At 47.2% G+C, this 19,716-nt stretch overlaps 1 protein-coding gene across 9 annotated transcripts in view; it reads right to left on the bottom strand.

Moving 5' to 3' along the window:
* Positions 1-19,716, bottom strand: part of LOC114854511 (microtubule-associated protein 4) — a 49,080-nt gene that overhangs the window by 18,610 nt on the left and 10,754 nt on the right. For 7 of the 9 annotated variants that reach the window (XM_029148969.3, XM_041070644.2, XM_041070643.2 and 4 more), the window contains exons 2-7: positions 19,505-19,693; positions 18,220-18,276; positions 8,999-9,112; positions 8,631-8,717; positions 8,015-8,203; positions 5,008-6,381 (exon numbers count right to left, since the gene is read on the bottom strand). In XM_029148969.3, coding sequence (XP_029004802.1) covers positions 5,008-6,381; positions 8,015-8,203; positions 8,631-8,717; positions 8,999-9,112; positions 18,220-18,276; positions 19,505-19,691 — 2,008 coding nt within the window. In that variant the 5' untranslated portion in view covers positions 19,692-19,693. Of the gene's footprint in view, positions 1-5,007; positions 6,382-8,014; positions 8,204-8,630; positions 8,718-8,998; positions 9,113-9,219; positions 9,461-18,219; positions 18,277-19,504; positions 19,694-19,716 lie in introns of those variants that run through there. The other 2 variants (XM_055508259.1, XM_041070645.2) reach the window with 2 other exon arrangements.

Genomic DNA, 19,716 nt, shown 5'->3' on the forward strand with positions numbered 1-19,716 from the left:
CATCTTAAGCATCCATTGTCTTCAGAGTAGCCCCCCTCCCTATGAGTCGCCAAAGCAACAGCCTCCTGTTGCTATAGTAACCAGTTCCTCATGGCTGTGCAGCCATGTGGGAGGTTGGGGAAAATGGTTTAGAGGGATGTTTGCTGGTGATGGTGTGTGTGTGTGTGTGTGTGTGTGTGTGTGTGTGTGTGTGTGTGTGTGTGTGTGTGTGTGTGTGTGTGTGTGTGTGTGTGTGTGTGTGTGTGTGTGTGTGTGTGTGTGTGGTGGGGTTATTGATGCATTACAAACCCCAGAGAGGCCCATTCAGCCAAACAGGTCACTTCAGACTGGCTGCCCCCAATGAGGGTATGGGTCAAAGTCAGAGAAAACAATTTGCCCCGAGGGGATCAATAAAGTATGTCCTATCTTATCTTAGTCTACAGTTAATTAACAACACGTGATTCAGTGATTAAGCTTTTAAGTTGAATAAATAAAGAAATCTGCATGGTACCGATGCACATGGTACAAATCCACAACAGCATTAACAGGTGCTGCTGGATAATCAGAATCTGTCTGTCTATGATCTGACCCAATCACACATGAGCTGCAACTGCTCCACATTGACTTTCCAATGTTATCCTACAGGTTCAAGGGCACAACCTTCTACCTGTTGGATGACTGATCAGCTGAACACAAAAAAAGAGGTTTCTAATCACATTTTGTCTAATTCCTTATGAATTCTTATTACTTCATCTCCATATAATTAGGGGAATTGTCCTTAACAGTAGGTAGTAAAGCTTTTATCTCTTTTATTCTTAATAATTAATGTCCTAATAACCGGCGGCTCTACAGTTCCCTCAGTCTGTGTCTTAGAAGCAGCTGCAGCTGCCTGATCTAACTTCATCATCCATAATGAATGAATGTGGCGCCTTTGGCCAATTTAGTGTAATCTAATCTTTGTCATTGACAAAAACCATGAAACTTCAGATCCTGTGTTTACGAGATCTGTCATCCATCTATAATTATTATATTTACTGACTTGTTTGTCGACTATGGTAGAGGTCAGCTCATACAGCTGGACGCTAAAGGGACAGAGATCCCTGCTGAGGCTAAATTAATCTAAAGCATTCACATAGGAAAAGCCCCACTAGCCAGTGGCATCTTTGACTACATGCTACATTTAGTGCAGAAAAAACAGAATCCACCCTTTCATTCTTATAAATATTATATATGAAGAATTTGGAGACTATGAGAAATGTTCAATATTTTGATTTGACTCCAAACACAAAAGGAGAATGAAGAGTGTTTGTATTAAAGGGGGAGATTATGTTATTATTAGACTGCTGCTGATGCTGTTCGCTGGTGTGTGAACAAAGTCAGAGCTCTGTATTGTAGCAGAGTCAGGTCTATATTAAGCCTCGGTTGGCATTTCAATTCCACTTCCACTGTGGATTAGTCAACCTGTGTCACAGCCACACACTCATCACAGGTTAGAAAGAAGGAAGCGCTGCAGCACCAGATTATTCTTACTCGACAGAACAGGGTCCATTTACACAGTTTGCCTCCTGTTAAATACAGCTTTCAATATCCAAAAGAGAAAGTCACTGATAAAGGAGTGACTGAGTCATTATGAGCTGCCAGGAAGATGTGCTTCACTCAGCTTAATGTGTGCAGCTTGATTGTCTGAGGCTAAAACTGATGACGTTCCTAAATCAAGGGATTAGTTCATCTTCTTCCTCTGGTCTCTCTCCATCCATCCATGTATTTTATTTACTCTATCACCGCTTAGTGTGTCTGGTCTCGGCCTGTTCAGGAGTCACACGCCTCGGTTTAAGCATCTATTTACTGAATACGTTTTGCTATTTAGGGCTGAATCTGCAAACGTTTAGCTAATTTAGGTCACTGAATCGTTTTTCTTTCAGGTTGAACCTATTAAAGAGGCCAAATATGTGCTTGGTGAAGCTAACAGTTGACAGGAGCCTTGGAAGGACACTGCAAACACACAGCACAGCACAGTCCTACTTGTGATATCACCTGCCACATAAGCAAAGCTGAAAAAAAAATAGTGAGAAATCAGGTCGAGTTCTTTTAACAGAACAGGGACAGACTTTATGGGCTCATCCCTGCAAACGGTTTACTTTCTGCTTTTGTGTGCAATGCAGGAGACAAATGTTAAAGTCGCCAAACTTTCCACTGACCCAGTCGACACATATGCTAATATCTAAGAAACAGCCCTGGCTCTGACTCCAGGCCATGTGTGTGTGAGCTGCCCGGTGCATCTTCAGAACAAATCCCCCCGGAGTCACTCACTCTCTTGTCCTGCACTTAGCTGCTGGCTAACAGAGTCAACAAGGCTAAACCTCAACACTTCCCCCTAAAGCTGTCACAAGGCATTAAGGGATGGAGCCCTACTGTACGAGTGTCCCTCCTGGGCCGCCATCGAACCACCTATGGCCCCACCAACAGCAAAGCGCACTGTGGTACAGAACAGAGCGCTGATCCAGGACATTCGCGCCCGCCGCCTGCCTTTTGAGGATTTGTGTTTGTCCTCGAATAGCCCGATGACTCAGCTCTGCTTTGCATGTGTCTGTGTGAGGAGACAGGATCGCAGGGGTAGGTTCGGTGGTGGGAGGGCAGGTGGTGCTGTGATGAGGCCTGGTTGTCCCTCCTGGTTATTTTGGTGTCGCATCTTTTTTTTTTTAATTTGACTTTGTGTGTTATAAGTAGAAGGAACAACAAGAAAACAAGGATAAGAAATGAGACAGAAGCTGTGAAGCATCACTGAGCAGTAATAACACACTATGAACTGGATACTGACCCAACATCACACAGACCCTGTCAGGTTGGTGTGTTCATACACAAACACAGTCTCCACATTAGAAAACATTACGTGGAGCCTTAACTGGACCATTTACTCGACACACCCTTGCATTAGGTGTGTTCAGCATACAGTAAGTCAGACATGAGCGTGAGCAGACTGACATCAGAGCTTGGAGTCGCTCTTGAATGTCTAATGAGCTCTGAAGGAGCCGTGGATGTGTCCATACAGTACTACACATGTCCGAGTCCTGAGCCCCAGCATCGCTCCACATGTAGCAGTGTTTTACCTTCCAGGCTAATTAGAGACTCTTTGTGACCTTACTGCTTATATTTCTATTGTAACTGCATCTTTAAATCCTGCCAGCTATAACCCTCCACAGTCTCTCTCTTTCCAGGCTTAAATAACCCTCTTGGTGACAGGGACCCACCCCTGCCCTTTGACAAGAGCTTTAATTACACAAAACAGCTGCGTTTGCCACAGTGAAGTGCTGTTTTATTTATTTTTTTATTTATATGGACCTGCAGCACATTACATCCCATAACACATTAAACAGCCACTTTGTGTATTAGAGATAATCTCAACCAAAAATGTGAATCCAGCAGCCTGAACCAACGGTTTCTCCACAAAGACAGAAAGAGAAAAAGTTTTATCTACATGGAAAAAATACTAATAGGAGCTTTTGCTAGTGGAGGACGGGGCATTGATCAAAGCTGCTTAATAGCTAGTTTCAGGAATTCTGCTGAAGGCTGGCTCAGTCCTCATTACAGCCTCCACTGGGAGGCAGAGGCAGGAAGGCTTGGAAGGAACGACAAGAAAATGAAGCCTCTGCTCGTCGGCATCACCGTAAGTCGCAGCAGCACAGCAGATACCAGGACTGAATGTACACACGCATGGGCACAAAGGTGCACCTACAGCACACAAACGAATGCACAGATGACGAACATGCAGCACAGAGTAAAGGGCCAACACTACATCTGTGTTCCGTTTCCATCTTAATGTGAAATGTGGAAAGGAAACTGATGATTATTCACATCAGTTACGACAGTAAAACTGTTCTATTTTTAACAGCTCATCTGTGGCTGGCATTACCCTCACTACTCCCAGTCCTATGGAGCCTTCCCTTAAAGTGTGTAATCTATTCTACATGTTCTTTTTATTGTAAACATGTAATTGTTACTTGTGCCCCCCCCTCAGGTCCCAGCTGTCTGAAAAGCTTTAGATGCATCCAGGATGCATCTTCATCGTCTCTGGCCAAACTCTGAACTCACTGCAAAACCATTCTGTAGGAAAATATATAATGTGATAAACGTTTCCTTGTAATGCCAATATTTCATTTACAACCAAAAGCAAATGATTTTAGGTAAGCGCAGTAAACGCATCTGTCACAACACAAGTAATACATTATTACCTGCAAACAAGCCTAATGCCCTACAACAACAGCCCCACCACCTGTTGTAACAAATAGAGACTTAGAATTAGAACTCACCTTCAGTGTAGAAGCAGCCAATGCAACAGGCATCAACAAACATGGAAAGTAGAAGCAAAAAAACAACAGTTACCATCTGACATTTAGAACAACTTATTTTTAGCAGGACGTGGCTTCTGCTGCCACAGAGGTGAGTTAACATCATGAATGAGGCGTTTTCCTTTTCTACAGGTTAAAACTGGCAGCTAGTGAGGCAAACGTGGTTAACACGGGAGAAAGGAGAAGGACACCACACCCTGGATGCAAAGGGACCAGATTAGGTGTTAACACATACACCTGGACATGAGAAGAAGAAAAGGGTGCTCTGATATGGGAGTGATGTCACCAAAGAGAAAGATTGTGATTGGTTAGTAGCAGCACACCTGTTGACAGCAACACTGTCAGAGCTTCAAGTCCACAGCTGGTTTAATGCTAGATCACCCTGCTGCAGGTTAATCACTTACAGACAGACCAAACCGAACATGCCCAGGGGAGCGAGGCATGTCTGAAGACGTTAGGAAGTGTCCATGCACAGAACAATACACGATAACGGTCACCATACAGTAAATTAGTAAGAGAACACCCAAGCAATAAATTCTGCCCACAAGGTTGTTTTAAATCAGCTTCGAATGTGTGAACTAATCAAGCTTGGAGGAGAGGACATGCATGAGAACAGGTTATTTGTATTTCCTATTAGTTACTTTACGTATTACACCAGTTTCCAGGGTTGATGGGAACCAACCTTCAATCACAGGGGCAACAGGGGCCACAGCTGGTTCGTCCATGGGATCAGCAAAGCTGGGGAAGAAGGGCTTAGCTGCAGGGTTAAGACCAGATCCTGGACCTGACGAAGGGGAGGATGCCTGGGGAGGAAGCTGTTTATCTCCTGGGGAGGCGGGGCTGGCTATAGGGGAGCAAGCCGATGAAGAGTGATGCTTCTTGGATTGGTTCTGGGATGATTTGGCATCTTTCTGCTCCTTGGGCTGGAATTCCTGCGCTGTGGTTTTAGGGGAGCGGAGAGGCGCTGGGCTCGGGGCGTCCAAGGACAAGCCTAGGGGCAAAGCGCCCGACGGGCTCATGCTATTGAAGTCAAAAAGCTCTGTGTTGCTGCTAATCTGCGACTCGCCCAGGAGCCATGAGGCATCAGAGGGTGAGAGGGGTGGAGCTGAGGCTAAAACCTCACCTTTGGGGGGAATGACCGGGTTCGGCTGGGGGGCGGGGCTGAAGGCCAAAATGTCTCCCTCAGGGAGGACCTGCACACAAGCCTGGTGGAGAGAACTGGAGATGTCAAATATCCCACTATCAACCAAATCAGCAGCCGCTGATTTGCCCTCTGGAGAGAAAGGTGGAGAGAAGGCCTGGCTGCTGCCATTCTCCACATCCATCAGCAGATCGAATGGGTCACTGGGGCTGAGGGCCACAGGCAGGGAGATGTTGGTGGAGGGCATGGTGAATGGAGCTGCTGTGGCCTTCAGCTCACTGTTCAGGACCAGGGGGCTGATGGGAACAGAAGCTGGGGTCAGGTCCTGGGACACGGGGGCGGAGATAGGGCTGTCATCTGACTGGACCTCCTTCGTCCAGGGGCTCTGGCTGGTTGCTTGGCCTGGACTCCCCGTGTCCATCATCACCTCTGTGATTTGTGAGGCTGCTGCCGACGAAGGAACGAATGGCTCCGCCATCACCGCCCACTCCTCTGGAAGCTTCTTCCTGCTCTTTCCTCTCTTCCCCCTGCCCCCCCCCTTTCCCAGCTGCTCCTCCCAGCCACCATCTTTGTCCCGCCTCGGACCTATTCTGTGGTAGAACTCCTCTGCGGGCGTGTCGTCTCCCTGTGCTTGCGCCTCCGAGTGGCCCCTGGCCTCGAGGTAATCATAGGCTCCCTCGTCTTTCTGTCGTCTTTTCTTCTTCTTCTTCTGTTTGCGGTCCGAGCCGTCTCCCTCCTTCTCGTCGCCCCCTGCGTAGGCGCTACTCTCCCGCGTGGCCCAGCCGTCAGGCGGCTCCTCGGGGCTGGCTGCAAGATTGCCAGCATGGCGACTGATCATGGTGGAGACACTGGGAGTGAAAGGGAGGTCTGCTGGTCGGATGCCAGCCGGGTCTTGCCAGAAGTCACCTAAGGCACCTTGTTGTGGGTGAAGAGGGGAGAGTTTAAAGTGGCAGACGGGTTTGAGCACAAGAAATGGTTTGTTTGTTCTAATTTAGAAAGAAAATAGGATACAAATACACTACAACACTAAAAAGCTAAAGATACAGAAGACATGCAAAGACTAAATCAATTTGTGTCTAATTGTGCTATAACAAAAACAGCCTTTATCGGTTTGGGATTTAATAAGACTGAAGTAAAATTAAACAGACAGACAACAATCGAGGAATGTGAGGTAGATGAAACCTAACGATGGAGGAGAGCAGCCTTGGTTCTGTACTTTGGCCCAGTTTACTTCTAGTTTACAGAAGAACAGCTAAAGTGGAGCAGCTGTCAACCCCCGTAGTAAAGTGGCTCTCAGAGGGCCATATTTCATGTTAATAAAGCCGTGGCAGAACGCTTCCCCGTGCCCTATGTGCAGTAATTGGCTGTGGCAAAGGAAACCAAATGGATCAAAATGACTTAAATGCTGTGTTGCACAATCCCATTACGCTGAGGGAGCATCCGCTGCTGCAGTCGCCGTCCCACTCCCACATACACTTACTTATGATATACTATGATGTACGTATAACATGTACAATTTGCTATAATACTCTGTTGATCAGAGTTAGACCAGTTGAACTGCAACAACCATGGCAGATCATCTAAACCAAGGGCTTGTACAACCCAGAATGCTCCCAACCCACTGACTTCACATGTTGAGTGTTGGGGCGTGGATGAGCTGCTGTGACTGTGTGGCGCTTATGCCACAGAATCTATAGAAACGGCATAAACACAATAACACAGTCTGCGATATATCATAAAGGTTTGACTTAATTCATTCCACTGTGACCTGATTCTGTTTACAGTATCTGTTTTTAAATATTGCGTTACATGTACAGTAAAGAGATGCGAGTGTGAGCTAAGACGCTGTTTACTGGATAATTAAGGACCCCAGACGCCATCAGATGTGATGGAGCTCAGTGTCTTTAACAGGGAAAGGAGAGCCGGTTATTAAGTCATCATGCGATAGTGAAATCATACACTAGACATACACACAATCACTTTCTGCAAGGCAGAGATGACCAGCAGACATTTCTCCTTTAATACTGTTCAACGTTTTTGAGTGTGGGTTATTTGCCAGACAACATATGATTCAGCTGGTACAGTGTTCAGAACCAATAAGACACAGACAGAATACAATTGTCATATATAAACAGGTCGACAGAGATCTGCCACATCAGGTGTTAGCGAGACCCAGGCAGCAGAGACACAAGCAGCTTCTCTTTATGTGTCTTCGTATCTTTTATAATGACTGATCCAGACACACGCACACGCACACACACACACACACACACACACACACACACACACACACACACACACGCACACACACACACACACACACACACACACACGGTACAGCTGTGGTGACACAGCCACAACACTGCAGCCTCACACGCATGTTTTATTCATGGCTTCACTGTACTATGAAAAATACAGACTGCTAAAACATATGTAATTTAGTAGTAAATTCTGGTAAAGTCAGGTATGAGGTAAAGAGGTAACGTCACCACCATGGCTCTAAAAGCTTTGCAGGCTAACAGACGTTTTCATTCGCTGTGTGAGTTACCTGCTGGCAGGTCTAAAGGGCTGCGAGGGGGCTGGGGTTCAGGAAGCATGGGGCTGTGCTCTTTGGGGGCCTCGGACGCTGCTGGAGGTGTGGGATGCTGGGGCTCCGCTATACTGGGAGGCCTGCCGCCTTGGACTGCTGCAGCTCCCACGTCCACGTTCGTCCCCATCACATCAGGCTGGGATAAGCCTGAAGAACACAGGCCAACACAAAGGTAGTGGTTTTAGAGTAAATGATACACACCATCTACACTACAATAGCTCCCTTTGACCAACAGGAGAACAGCCTCATGTGGTTTTACCTCACGCCCTGATGATCTGAATTACCAGCATTCTTCTCTGTAACACTGATGAACACTATGTACCAGTATATAACCAGTAAAGGTAAATTATGTACGAGGGCTGGACAATATTTACAGGCAGCATTTGTAGCACGTGGAACCACACTGTTCCTGGAACAGGAGCGTAAAGGTGAGCACTTTCATTTACAGGCAGTATGTGTAATGTTTACTGTGAAGGTATCTGGTAACTGGAGAAGAACAGCATGAGTTATGAAGCACGCTCCAAATCCATTTTTAGCATCAGAGAGGAAGTATGAGGAAATATTGAAACTATACCTGACAAAGCTCCCATCAGGCCAGAATCCATGGTGTTGGCAGGGCAGGTCTGAGAAGCCAGAGGATCTGAATAACCTGCCATGGGGGCTGTGTGTGGAAGACAAGGGACAAGAAGAGGAGGTGAAAGCGTGAGAACCAGATCAAACGGAGGGGGAGAAGGAAAGGTGAGGAGATGATGGCACAATGTCATCAGTAGAGATGGAAACAAAGAGTTCTGCTCCATTAATAACTAAATTGCTTTTACAGGTCGTATGCCGTGAGTCACAGCACAACTTTGAGTCTTTGAGGCCTTTTCACATAATGAATCACCGGACTGAAAGCAACAGGTACAGTAACAGGTCCCTGTGAGGGATCCAGAGGCTTCGTACCTGAGAGGAGGTCTGCAGCCACGGCCGGCCTCTGGTCCAGCGAGTGCACTCGTACCTCTCCTTGTGGCTCTGCGTGTGGAACAGAAGCCGGTCCCCCCGTGGTCAGCTGACAACCTGCAGCAACGACACACACGCACACCCATCAGCTATCAAACACAACCAGTCCTATTAGACGCAACTCACCCGTGTGGGTCGGCGTGAACGCGCTCGCGTATCCTCACCTGGCGAATCCCCTCTGAAAAGCGGATACGGTGGCTCCACACAGTTCAACACACAGCGCTGGCTAAGTGCTGCTCAGCGCCTCTGTCTCTGTCTGTCTCCACTGCAGCCTCAGCTGGCTCTGAGCTACTGCCACTGTGAACCCCCCATCACACACAGTCTCACACACACGCACACACAGCTGGCACAAACACACGCACTAGAAAGCAGTCGCAGTCAGGGAGTCTGGCTTTGCTGTGACGTTTCACTGTCTGTCTGGTTCAGGTCCTGGGCCTTGTCAGCAAGCGCCTCCCCTCGCAGTTACCCGCCGCCCCCCTCCCCCCTACTCCTGCAGTCACCCTTCAACTCTGCTACAGGTCCAAAGTGGAGGAATGAGAGACCCCACTGGAAGATCTAACTCTGCTTTGTGCAGGTGAAGTGTAGTAATGTTGGATGAAGGAAAGCGAGGAATGTGGGTAAGCGGGAAAGACATGAGGAGTAGGGAATGGAAGGAAAGAGGCGCCAGTGGCAGCTCTCTCCCAGCAGCATCCACAGAGGCTGACAGTGAGGCAAGCAGACAGGACGCCACCCAAAGTCACACACGCCTCTGTTTATCAGACACACACAGGGGCCATGGTGTGCACAGAAAACACTCCGTGGGCAGGGTCACCGCTCCACTCAATAAGCGTCTCAGTTTTCAGCTTCAGTCTCTGTATGTGCTTCTCTCTCATAAAATAAAGGAATTGAGCTCACGATCAGCAGATCCTCAAGGTCAAGGTGGACAAAACAAGTGCACCTAAAGAGCTGAGCGTACAATGCAGTGGAACAGGTGGAAGCTGGTACTGCTGTTTCTGAAGCTGACTCATGGCATATGAGACCTTGGACTAGTCCACCTCCTTCAGTTGCCTAATGAGTCTAGACTTTACAGCCCAGATGTTTGTGGTATGGAGCTACATGGACCCAGGTTGTTGCTGTCCAAGGTGCTGAAGGACGCTGCTCTGAAATCTGAATCTCTGAAATCCCTCAGAGTAAGTAAGAGTAGGGCGTAACACGTATGTAGTGAATGTGAATCCATCAAACATTTCAGGCCAATTTCCTGACTGATCTATGGTTCAAGGTGCCTGTAGCAACTTTGTTACACTCTTTTCCGATGGATCTTCATTCTAATACTTGAGTCTAAGGAAACTGCTTCACGCATACAGTACAAATGTGTTGACACTCAACCTGAGTGACTGACTACTCAGCTAATGAGGGAGGGCGGCTGGCTGAGGTACATCACAATGATGATGAAGTCTACTATGAGTACTCTACTTCAGAGGCATCCAGGTAGTACCCACAAAGACTGTAATGTACACACTCAGCATGGAGGCAAAACAAAGTGAGGCGGTGTTGACTTGGCTGGAGTCTGGCCTGATCCCAACGATGCATGGATGCAATAAAAATAGCACCGCAGCAGCGTGAGGTTGGTCTGAGGACAGGCAGCACATCCAGGAGTCGGGCCATAAACCCTTGTGCTGCAGTTACTCTCTATTCCTCATTTTTGGCTCACTTTAAATTGTGTCTTAGAGCCATGAAGAGACTGAGACACATATTAGTCCATTTCTGGCTACAAATGGTACCATGCATTTTCATTGTCTGTCCACATACATGTCCACAGCTTTAGATCAATCAACTTTTTAATTTCCCCCAAACAGCATCTGAGCCATTTGAAGCACCGGCGCGTGTATCATCCTCTATCACTTTATACAACAAACACACACACACATTTTTAACCGCCGCAAAACATGCGAGAGCTTTTTATTTTTTTAAACATGTTCATAAGATTCGAAAGTTGGCCCAAAACTAAGATAAACAACAACATAAAGACTGATCTTCCACTGCTCAGTCAGAGGAAGCCTGTGCCAGGCCTGGGCCAAGACAATGGCCTGGTGTCTCTCTCCCACACGCACGCACGCACGCACGCAAACAGAAAAAGACTCAACATTAAACATCCGGTCCATTTAAAGAAGATGTCACACAAGCTGACTTCAGCTTCGTCTTAACTGGCTTTTACAGATGTTGGTCACTCAGCAGCTGGAGTCGTCTTGTCCAGTCACGTGCCCTTGTGTTTGACAGGCTGGGGGCTAACGTCTGTCCTCCAGCTGACCCGGCGTCAGCATGTTCCCTGTCACATACAGCATGAAGTCTGTCTGTTATGCAGTAACTACACACAGCCTTCCGTTAACACGGATGTGCTATGAAACACAGAAGCGCCAGTAGAAATGTTGTTCCTCATCCTTCACCCAGACCTCCAGGTTGTTTATCACAATATCACTAGGTAGAAGTTAGTCAGTCAACTAGTTTTCATAGTATTAGTTTTAGAAAAATTTGCTTTCATGTGACATGTCCTACAATCAACAGCAAGGACACACAGTGGCTGATGTAGACATTTGCTTTGCTTATGATGGCTGCCTACTAGCATGTAAGCTTAACAGCAGCCTTGGCTGTGTTTCAGTCTTCTTCCATCTTAAAGTCGGCGGGGCTCCCCATAGTTCTGCTCTAATCTGGGATGAGCCAGGCGGACAGCTGTCCTCCAGCCGACCCCAGCCTCTCCTCAGCCTCAGCTCCTCCAGCTGAGGTCAGCTGAGTGCAGGACCACAGGCACACGGCAACACAGCACTCTAGTACTAGACTGTGCTGCTCATCCTCAGCCACAATGGGATTATAATTATGGAGAACAATTGAAATAAATGCTGGTAATAATCGAACAGCAAAGGTTTGTGGTCCAACCCATGAAAAGGTTCCTTCATAACCAGTGAAACATCGCCCTCAGCCTCCAGCAGGTCTGTATGCAGGTTATTATGGAAGATCAAAGTGTTGACGCTTTCATATAATCTATCAACTTTTACACCTACAGCAGCTGCAGGGACGCACAGACCTCACACACACAGAAAGCTCACATTTAGACGAGGAGAAGGAGCTAGAGATGCTTAATGCTGCCTATTGATGCCGCCTGAACCAACTGGAAAAGGATAAACAGGCTTTACAATCTACTGAGAATGACATCACACTGGCTAGTAATTTACCATCACGTTTCATGTCATACAGTAATCACATGTCACGCATAAAAGAAAGCTTCAGTATATGTCCATCATTACTAAGTTCAAACATTGTACTGACAGTGAACGAAGACAGTGAAGTCTCTGGGCTTATTTCACAGTGGTTTCCAAAATGATTCCATAGTCTAAATCTGCATAGATTTTTAAGCCACTCGCCGACATCTGGGCCGACTGGCGCCACCATCGCGTGGAGCGGAGACCGTCTTTATGATTCTAATAGGGTTTCCTCCTGTGCATTTGGCTGCATTAACTGTTCCTGTAGCTCCGATACAAAGATGAGGTGTCTGGTTCCCTCCGTCCATGCGTTCGCTGCCCGAGGCTTTTTTACCGGCCATGATAACAAACGGGTTGGGGTTAAAGTGTGGAGCATGAGAGCGGAGAGGACGAGTCACGAGGAGGCTGATGCGTCGACGCTGCCAGGGCCTGATGTGCAGCGGCAGAACGTGGAAAACAAGGTGCACTGGATGTGATGACATTAATTTAGCGTGTGGGTGCTTTCTGGTGTTTCCAGGGAAAAGCGAGTGGATGAGGACAGACCTGCAGGTAGCTTTACCTTTAACACACACACACACACACACACACACACACACACACACACACACACACACACACACACACACACACACACACACACACACACACACACACACACACACACACACACACACACACACACACACACACACTCCCTCTGCGGCAATTTTAATCCCAGCTTTGTCTTGAGCTTCCTCACATTAGTGTCTGTGTTACTGGTGCGATTACGGGTTCCTATAACTAACCTCAGTCACTTGTTTGCTTCTATTCGTGCTACAGAGCAGAGAGGGGGGCTTCATTTAGCTCCCACCAGAGGGGCTTGTGCCGTCGCTACCTGTCACGTCAGCAGATGAAGTGATCAAAGTGCAGCAGAGAGGAGGAGAATCACTAGTTGCTGCTTCACGTGTGGAGCTTAAAGGCGAAAAAGCTCTGTCACGCTCATACACTATTTTGACACGAGGCTAAAGAGGAGACATTCCATCAAACACGTACACACGAGTTAAACCCACTCACTGACACAGAGCAGACACCAGCGAGGGAGGAATTAAAGGTTTCCTCCCAGCGTGGGGATTAAAGCTGCTTCATGAATACTTCATCCAGCACTAAAACACGAAACGTCCTCCAAGTTAACAGCGTTTCAGTCAAGTACGAAGAAGTTGACAATGAAAAGTAGGTTGTGACTTTTCAGCATCATTCCTTCGTCCTTTACTCCTTTACCGGTAGAATTGCTGCTCGTTCGTTTTGCCCATCTGTTCATTGAAGCCCTACCTGCAGTGAGTTGGATCCAAAGGCCAAACAAATAAAAGCATGACCAAGAACAAATGGAAATGTTTACGTTCTGTCTCTCACGCTCACATGAAGAATCTGAGAGCGTGAGAGTGGTCATAGCAACAAAAAGGTACAGCAAAAGATGCTATGATTAAATAATGGCTTTAGGCTTTGAAAGCAGCAGATGTGCTCAGTCAAACTAAAGACAAGTGGCCATCTGTATATTGTTTACCATTGGAGAGCTCGCCCTGCTGTAGCTGTTTGCCTGTGAGTCTGTGAGCCCTCGCTTTCTCTACGTCTCTCTACCTCTAAGTAGGACGCGCTGCACCACACACCAATGCATACATGCTGACGGAGGGCATCACGCAGGTCAGCCTGATCTCCAGAGGTGCGAGGAGCAACACAATAGCTCACCTGTGAGTCCATTGATGAGCAGCATGTTCGAACGGACCTGGGTTATCATTACATAGCACACTGATAATTTAACAAAATATGGGTCGAATATGAGGTTGAGACCCAACCAACACGGCCAATGTGCGGCCGATGTGTTCATTAGGGAGGATTAGTTCTTTCATCAGTCCAAACAGATCTAATGTTTTTATTCTTTATTGGGGGCTTGAGTGACTTCTCCTGTAAGTCACATGCCTCATTACTCTGAATTCATAACATCACTTCTGATTTTGCTTTGCAACATTTTGCAGCAGTCAAGGCTTTAAAATATGTGTTTTTCGTATCAAATCGGGGATCATTCGTGCAGGAACTAGTGAAGGACACACTACGTAGACTGGCACACAGTCAGACAATACAGTAGTTAAAATGGCTTCTATGAAATGCTTGGTTATTGGGCTTTCAGAGAAAGCAAACCTTCCTGTCATCGACTGCTGTATACGCATTTTAAGCTGCAGGGAGGAGAAATGCATCATCATCATCAACATCATCATTTTTGCTATATGACAAAAGGGAAAAGTAACACAGTCATGTGTTTTGTAAAGACTTGTGACTCTCAGCAGCAGAGAACCGTTTCCCTCTAAGCTTTATAGGATGGCAGGGTCTTCCTGTACAGGACACAATACTGCAGGCAGCAGAAAAGGCTAAAGCAGGAAACAGCCAAGAGGAGGAAGGAAGCAGCAGGTGGATGTTAGACAGGAGGTTTAGTTCAGGGCGGTTAAAGGAAGAAAGAGAAACTCAGCCAGGTGCAGGTGTTAGAGAGTTTATTAGCACACGGTGCAGTCAGACACTTCACTCTGCTTCAGCCATCACAGCTAAGGCCTGACGCCAAGTAATCGACATCCCAATGTCAGGCAACAAACAAACAAGCTCACTGCTGTAAAACAAGCAGACTTCAGAACAGGACGGTGCAGGATGGATCAGTGTTTGTGGAGATTCAGGAAAGAAACACAAAAAAATCTTGTTTTTAGAAGTGATCGACAGTTGAAAGTGCAGCTCTTCATTACAGGAATGGAAAGACAGGATGATAGAAAGACGGCATGTGTCGATGGTGTTCAGTCTCGATGAATGAGGCCCAGTTTGTTGCTAACAGCATCATCCTACTGTATCTACAGTCATCATCATCAGTAACAGCTCATGAAACAAGATAATAAGTAAAAAAAAATTTAGAATGATGATGATTGGAGGTTTCAGTGAGTCCTGGAAGCATGATACTCATTAACAGATATCTGGAATAAAATACTAACAAACAGGTTTAATTGGTTTTGAATCAGTGGGTGTCCACTGGAGGACAGCTTCAGTCACAGTCTATCTGGCTACAGTGCAAAACAAGAGGTCAAACAGCAAAAAAGATCCAGGGAAAATTAACCCAGCAAAAATCTATGTGTGTGTGTGTGTGTGTGTGTGTGTGTGTGTGTGTGTGTGTGTGTGTGTGTGTGTGTGTGTGTGTGTGTGTGTGTGTGTGTGTGTGTGTGTGTGTGTGCTGGTCACTGGGTGTTGATGGATGGAGCTTGCAGCACTGACAACTGGTTTGTTCAGAGTTTGGAGATGGGGGGACAAGGGCTGGATGGTGTCTGAGCCCCGGAGTGTGTGTGTGTGTGTGTGTGTGTGTGTGTTCGTGTGTGTGTGTGTGTGTGTGTGTGTGTGTGTGTGTGTGTGTGTGTGTGTGTGTGTGTGTACTTGCATCGAAGTGGGAACCAAAAAACGCACTTTCCTATCAAAGTGAGGACATTTTGACTTGTGACTCTATTACATTGGAGAGACAACTAATGTGCTGTTGGTTTGTACAGGATTTGATGCTAATCCCAAAATAGATAGTATTAATAATCTTAACATTTATCATCAGAGATCATCATTTACAAGGCCAAGAAGAACAGCAAACAGGAAACAAACAGTGGAATCACAGTGTACTCATAATCAGTGTGTGTGTGTGTGTGTGTGTGTTCGTGTGTGTGTGTGTGTGTGTCTCAAAGCCTCTGTGGGTTGGCTAGATAATGTTTGTGTGTGCCTGTCTGTGCTGCACAGGAGGAGGAAGGAGGTGCACAGGAGCAGAAGCACAGCTGATTGACAGAGATGGAGGCGGGTTCTAGTCCTCTGAAGCACAGGGATTGAGAAGAGAGACAGAGACATAAGTTAAGCACAGTAAGAGGTGGGTGAGGATGACAGTAAAAGAGAAAGGAAGGAAGGAGAACAAGCAGCACAAGACAGAAGAGAGAGAACAATAATTTAACACAAAGAAAAAGTGATGACAGGAAGAGAAGGAGAGAAAAGAAGAAAGCAGGTTAGTAAAGCGGTCACACAGTCAACTCATCCACAGTATGTCAATACAGGCGGGAGCCGTTCAGATGGGTGCGTGTGGTTCATGCCATGCAGCACATCACAGACACATCTGCATCTGCTCTGTCAGGACGGAGCCTACGCTCCCAGTTCTCTGACCCACTTACTACTTTTACCACCTGCGTCCTCTCCCTAAGGTCTGCAGGAACAACAGTGATGAATGGATGCAATGGAGGCACACAAAGACAAGGACAGAAGCTCACGACGGCCACTGGAAACGACTCTGCTGACGTGGGGTACAACCACCAAACGGTGTCAGTCCATCGCTTTTTGCACACTTTACAGTCCTTAAAACTGTATCAGGCTTCCTTCAATTGCCCATAATGACAATTTAACGCCAGGTTTATGTAGATCCAAGCGCACCGTGACCTCAATACCTGTGATATGAGACCAGATGACGTTAGTAGCACAAGGACTGTCTAGACCGAAGCATCCAGGACATCAGGGAGAGACTCTGAAGTCGCTACAGACTGGAACAACTACTACAATGACCTCTGTAGCAGGAGGTTGACATGAATACATGTATCTGTCAAGAGGAAGGGAACGAGCCAAATAAATCCAGACACGGTGCCAACCAGGTTCTGAACGTTTGTGTTTTGTAGTATTACTTTGTCATTATGGTCAATGGGCCCATGTGATTTATTTATGATTCAAGTGAGCAAAGACCAAAGGGGCCTGAACACTTTCCACCGCCACTGAGCGCCGAGTCGCGTAGCCATGGTAACAGCAGCCACCCATGCCATGCCAACAGCCAGCAAGCCAACACAGATGTATGATTTACATGCAGATCGCCAGCATCTCTCCCAAACCTTCAGTCATGAACATGGTTAAAGGCTGCCAACCTGCCACCATGCAGCTACATGTTGATCTGTCTCACTCTAATATTCATGCACTACTTTCTAGGAGCCAACTAATTTAATGCTCCTTGTACAGTACAACATACGCAGCCATACCACAGTCAGAGAGCAGCAATAAGAACCTGTGAGACACAGCACATCACTCCTCCATCTAATTATCTCCTATACTGACATAACAAAATGTTTATTGGCATCGTACGCACCAAAGGAGCCGCTGGATACGACAGACTGTAATCATGTGTTAAAAGCTGAGCTGCTGATTCTATCGACGCAACAAATCAATGATTTCTGGCTGTTTTCATTTCATATTAATTAATGTACTATTTAAATGATGGAAATACTGTAACATTCCTCTACTGATTAAACTGCGTTTGACCATGAAGTAGAAGGACACAGCAGCAGTACTGCTGTAGTAGTATTAGCAGTAGCAGTACTGGCTGCACAGTGACTGACAGGTGGTCTTTCCCTACTTACATAGAATGTTAAGTCCCAACAGCTGGAAAAGACTCAGATGCTGGAGCAGCTTTTCACTGTTCTAAGCAAACAAGTGCAGTCACAGGTGTTTTGTGGACTTGAAGGAGACCTTGAAGCAGGTCCCCTGGGTTCTGGGAGAATACAGGGCACCGGGTTGTGAACTGTGCCCCTGCTATGATTAGAATGTGAATCAACGGCTGCATAATCCTGCATTTTGTAGCACTTGTCGGTTCAGTTGTTCCCTTTAAATGGCTCAGAGTATTTTAAGAGCAGCAGTGATGCTAAGAAGACTTTGAAAAGATGCTGAGGAGCAGTGAGAACTATTCACGTCCTGCCTTGGAACAGCTAAGACGATGGTGCAACACACATAAACAGAATCGGACAAAAGAAAAAAAAGAGTGACAGAAAAAAAAAAAAAAGACTGGACCATGAGCTGATGATGACGATGACCAGAAGCCTCTGCAGACTGACCGACGGCAGAAGGACTGTGTGATATTCAGCGTCTTACCAGGCTTTTGCACCCCGTGAGCTTCCTGCTGCCCGTTCTCCAGCGCAGGAGCCGCGGCTGCTCGCGGTCACGTACATGTACACACAGAGACAAGCGACACATTACTACAGTCACGCTACCGATACGCGCGGCGCCCGGGATTCCGCTCAACACCGACAACATGCGGTCCGCTGCCATAAAGCCGGAGTTGCTCTTAACTCACATGCAGAGAAAAGCTACTTAAACATCTGCAGCCATAAACAAGCAAATGAGGATCACAGGGAGAACATGCAACAGTCGCAAACCAGACAGAGCATGCACACACACACACACACACACACACACACACACAATACAGGTAGGTGTGTCCTCAACATGTGCAGCGCAGACAATTCAAAGGACAAACGTGGCTCCTGCTGCCAGACGGCATTAGGCTGCAGCGCCCGGCGCGTCAGCGTGTCTGCGTGTGCCAGTGTGTGTGTGTGTGTGCCACAGCTGATCACTGGCCACGCCGCCCACGGGCCGTCCTGCGGCCGGCTGTGACTGACGAGTGCCCACACGCGGTCTGACTGTCTGAGCAAAACAGGCCGAGAGCTGAGTCATGCCGGTTCACTGTCACTTCCATTCATCAGCTGCTTGTTTTGGCCCATCTCGTGCATTGTTCGTCTGCTCACAGTCCTTTTTATTGCTCCGTAGGAAACTGGACCACTGAGGAGTTTAGCAGGGTGCATCGCAGCCGCGTTTAAGCTCATAGTACAGACAACAAACAGCGAATAAGGGTGATATTTGTAACCTTTGATCTGTTTTCACAGAACCATAGCCAGAGCAGAGGCTCTTCCTATTTGGTTCCTTATCTTCAGGCTACTATCCTCCCTGTGGCTGAATGGCACCCCACTAGATCCAAAATGGCAGCCAGTGTCCAGCGGCACCTAATAGTAGCAGTCATTTAGGGGCAGCTGCAGTTCATGTTATGCAACAGCTTCTCCTTATGTTTGGATGCTAGTGAGGTCAGACGCGCCGCCATGAAAACCCCAGTGAACCACAGAGGAATTAGTGATGTTTTCACTAATTCATTTGACCTGTCCTTTAAATACAGCGCTGATGATACATTCAGTGTTTATTAAGGTTATTAAGGTTTATTAATCCCCCAGTTTTGCCTGTAAGAAGTCTCTGACTGCAAGCATCCCTATGTCCAGCCAGAGCAGCTGCAGCTGTGCCCCCTGACGCCCTGCTCCCAGTCCAGGCAGCCCAGTCGCGTCTACAACTACTGTGATTACTCAGAATAAGGACGACCCTTTTCTCTCACCTGCCCTGTTGTCGTCGTCGTCCAGCAGGGGGATGTACTCCGTCTTTCCCACACTCTCTCCAACCTGATCCTCGAAGGGCTCCGCCTCCAGCTCGGCTACGAAGTCCCGCTCCACCCGGGCCTCCGGGCCCGGCTGGGGAGCGCTGTCTGTCAGCGCGTCGCTCAGACTCAGGTCTAACTCCGCCATGACTACACAGAAACACAGGAGTCAA

This window comes from Betta splendens, chromosome 4 (genome assembly GCF_900634795.4).
Source record: "Betta splendens chromosome 4, fBetSpl5.4, whole genome shotgun sequence".
Lineage (NCBI taxonomy): Eukaryota > Metazoa > Chordata > Actinopteri > Anabantiformes > Osphronemidae > Betta > Betta splendens.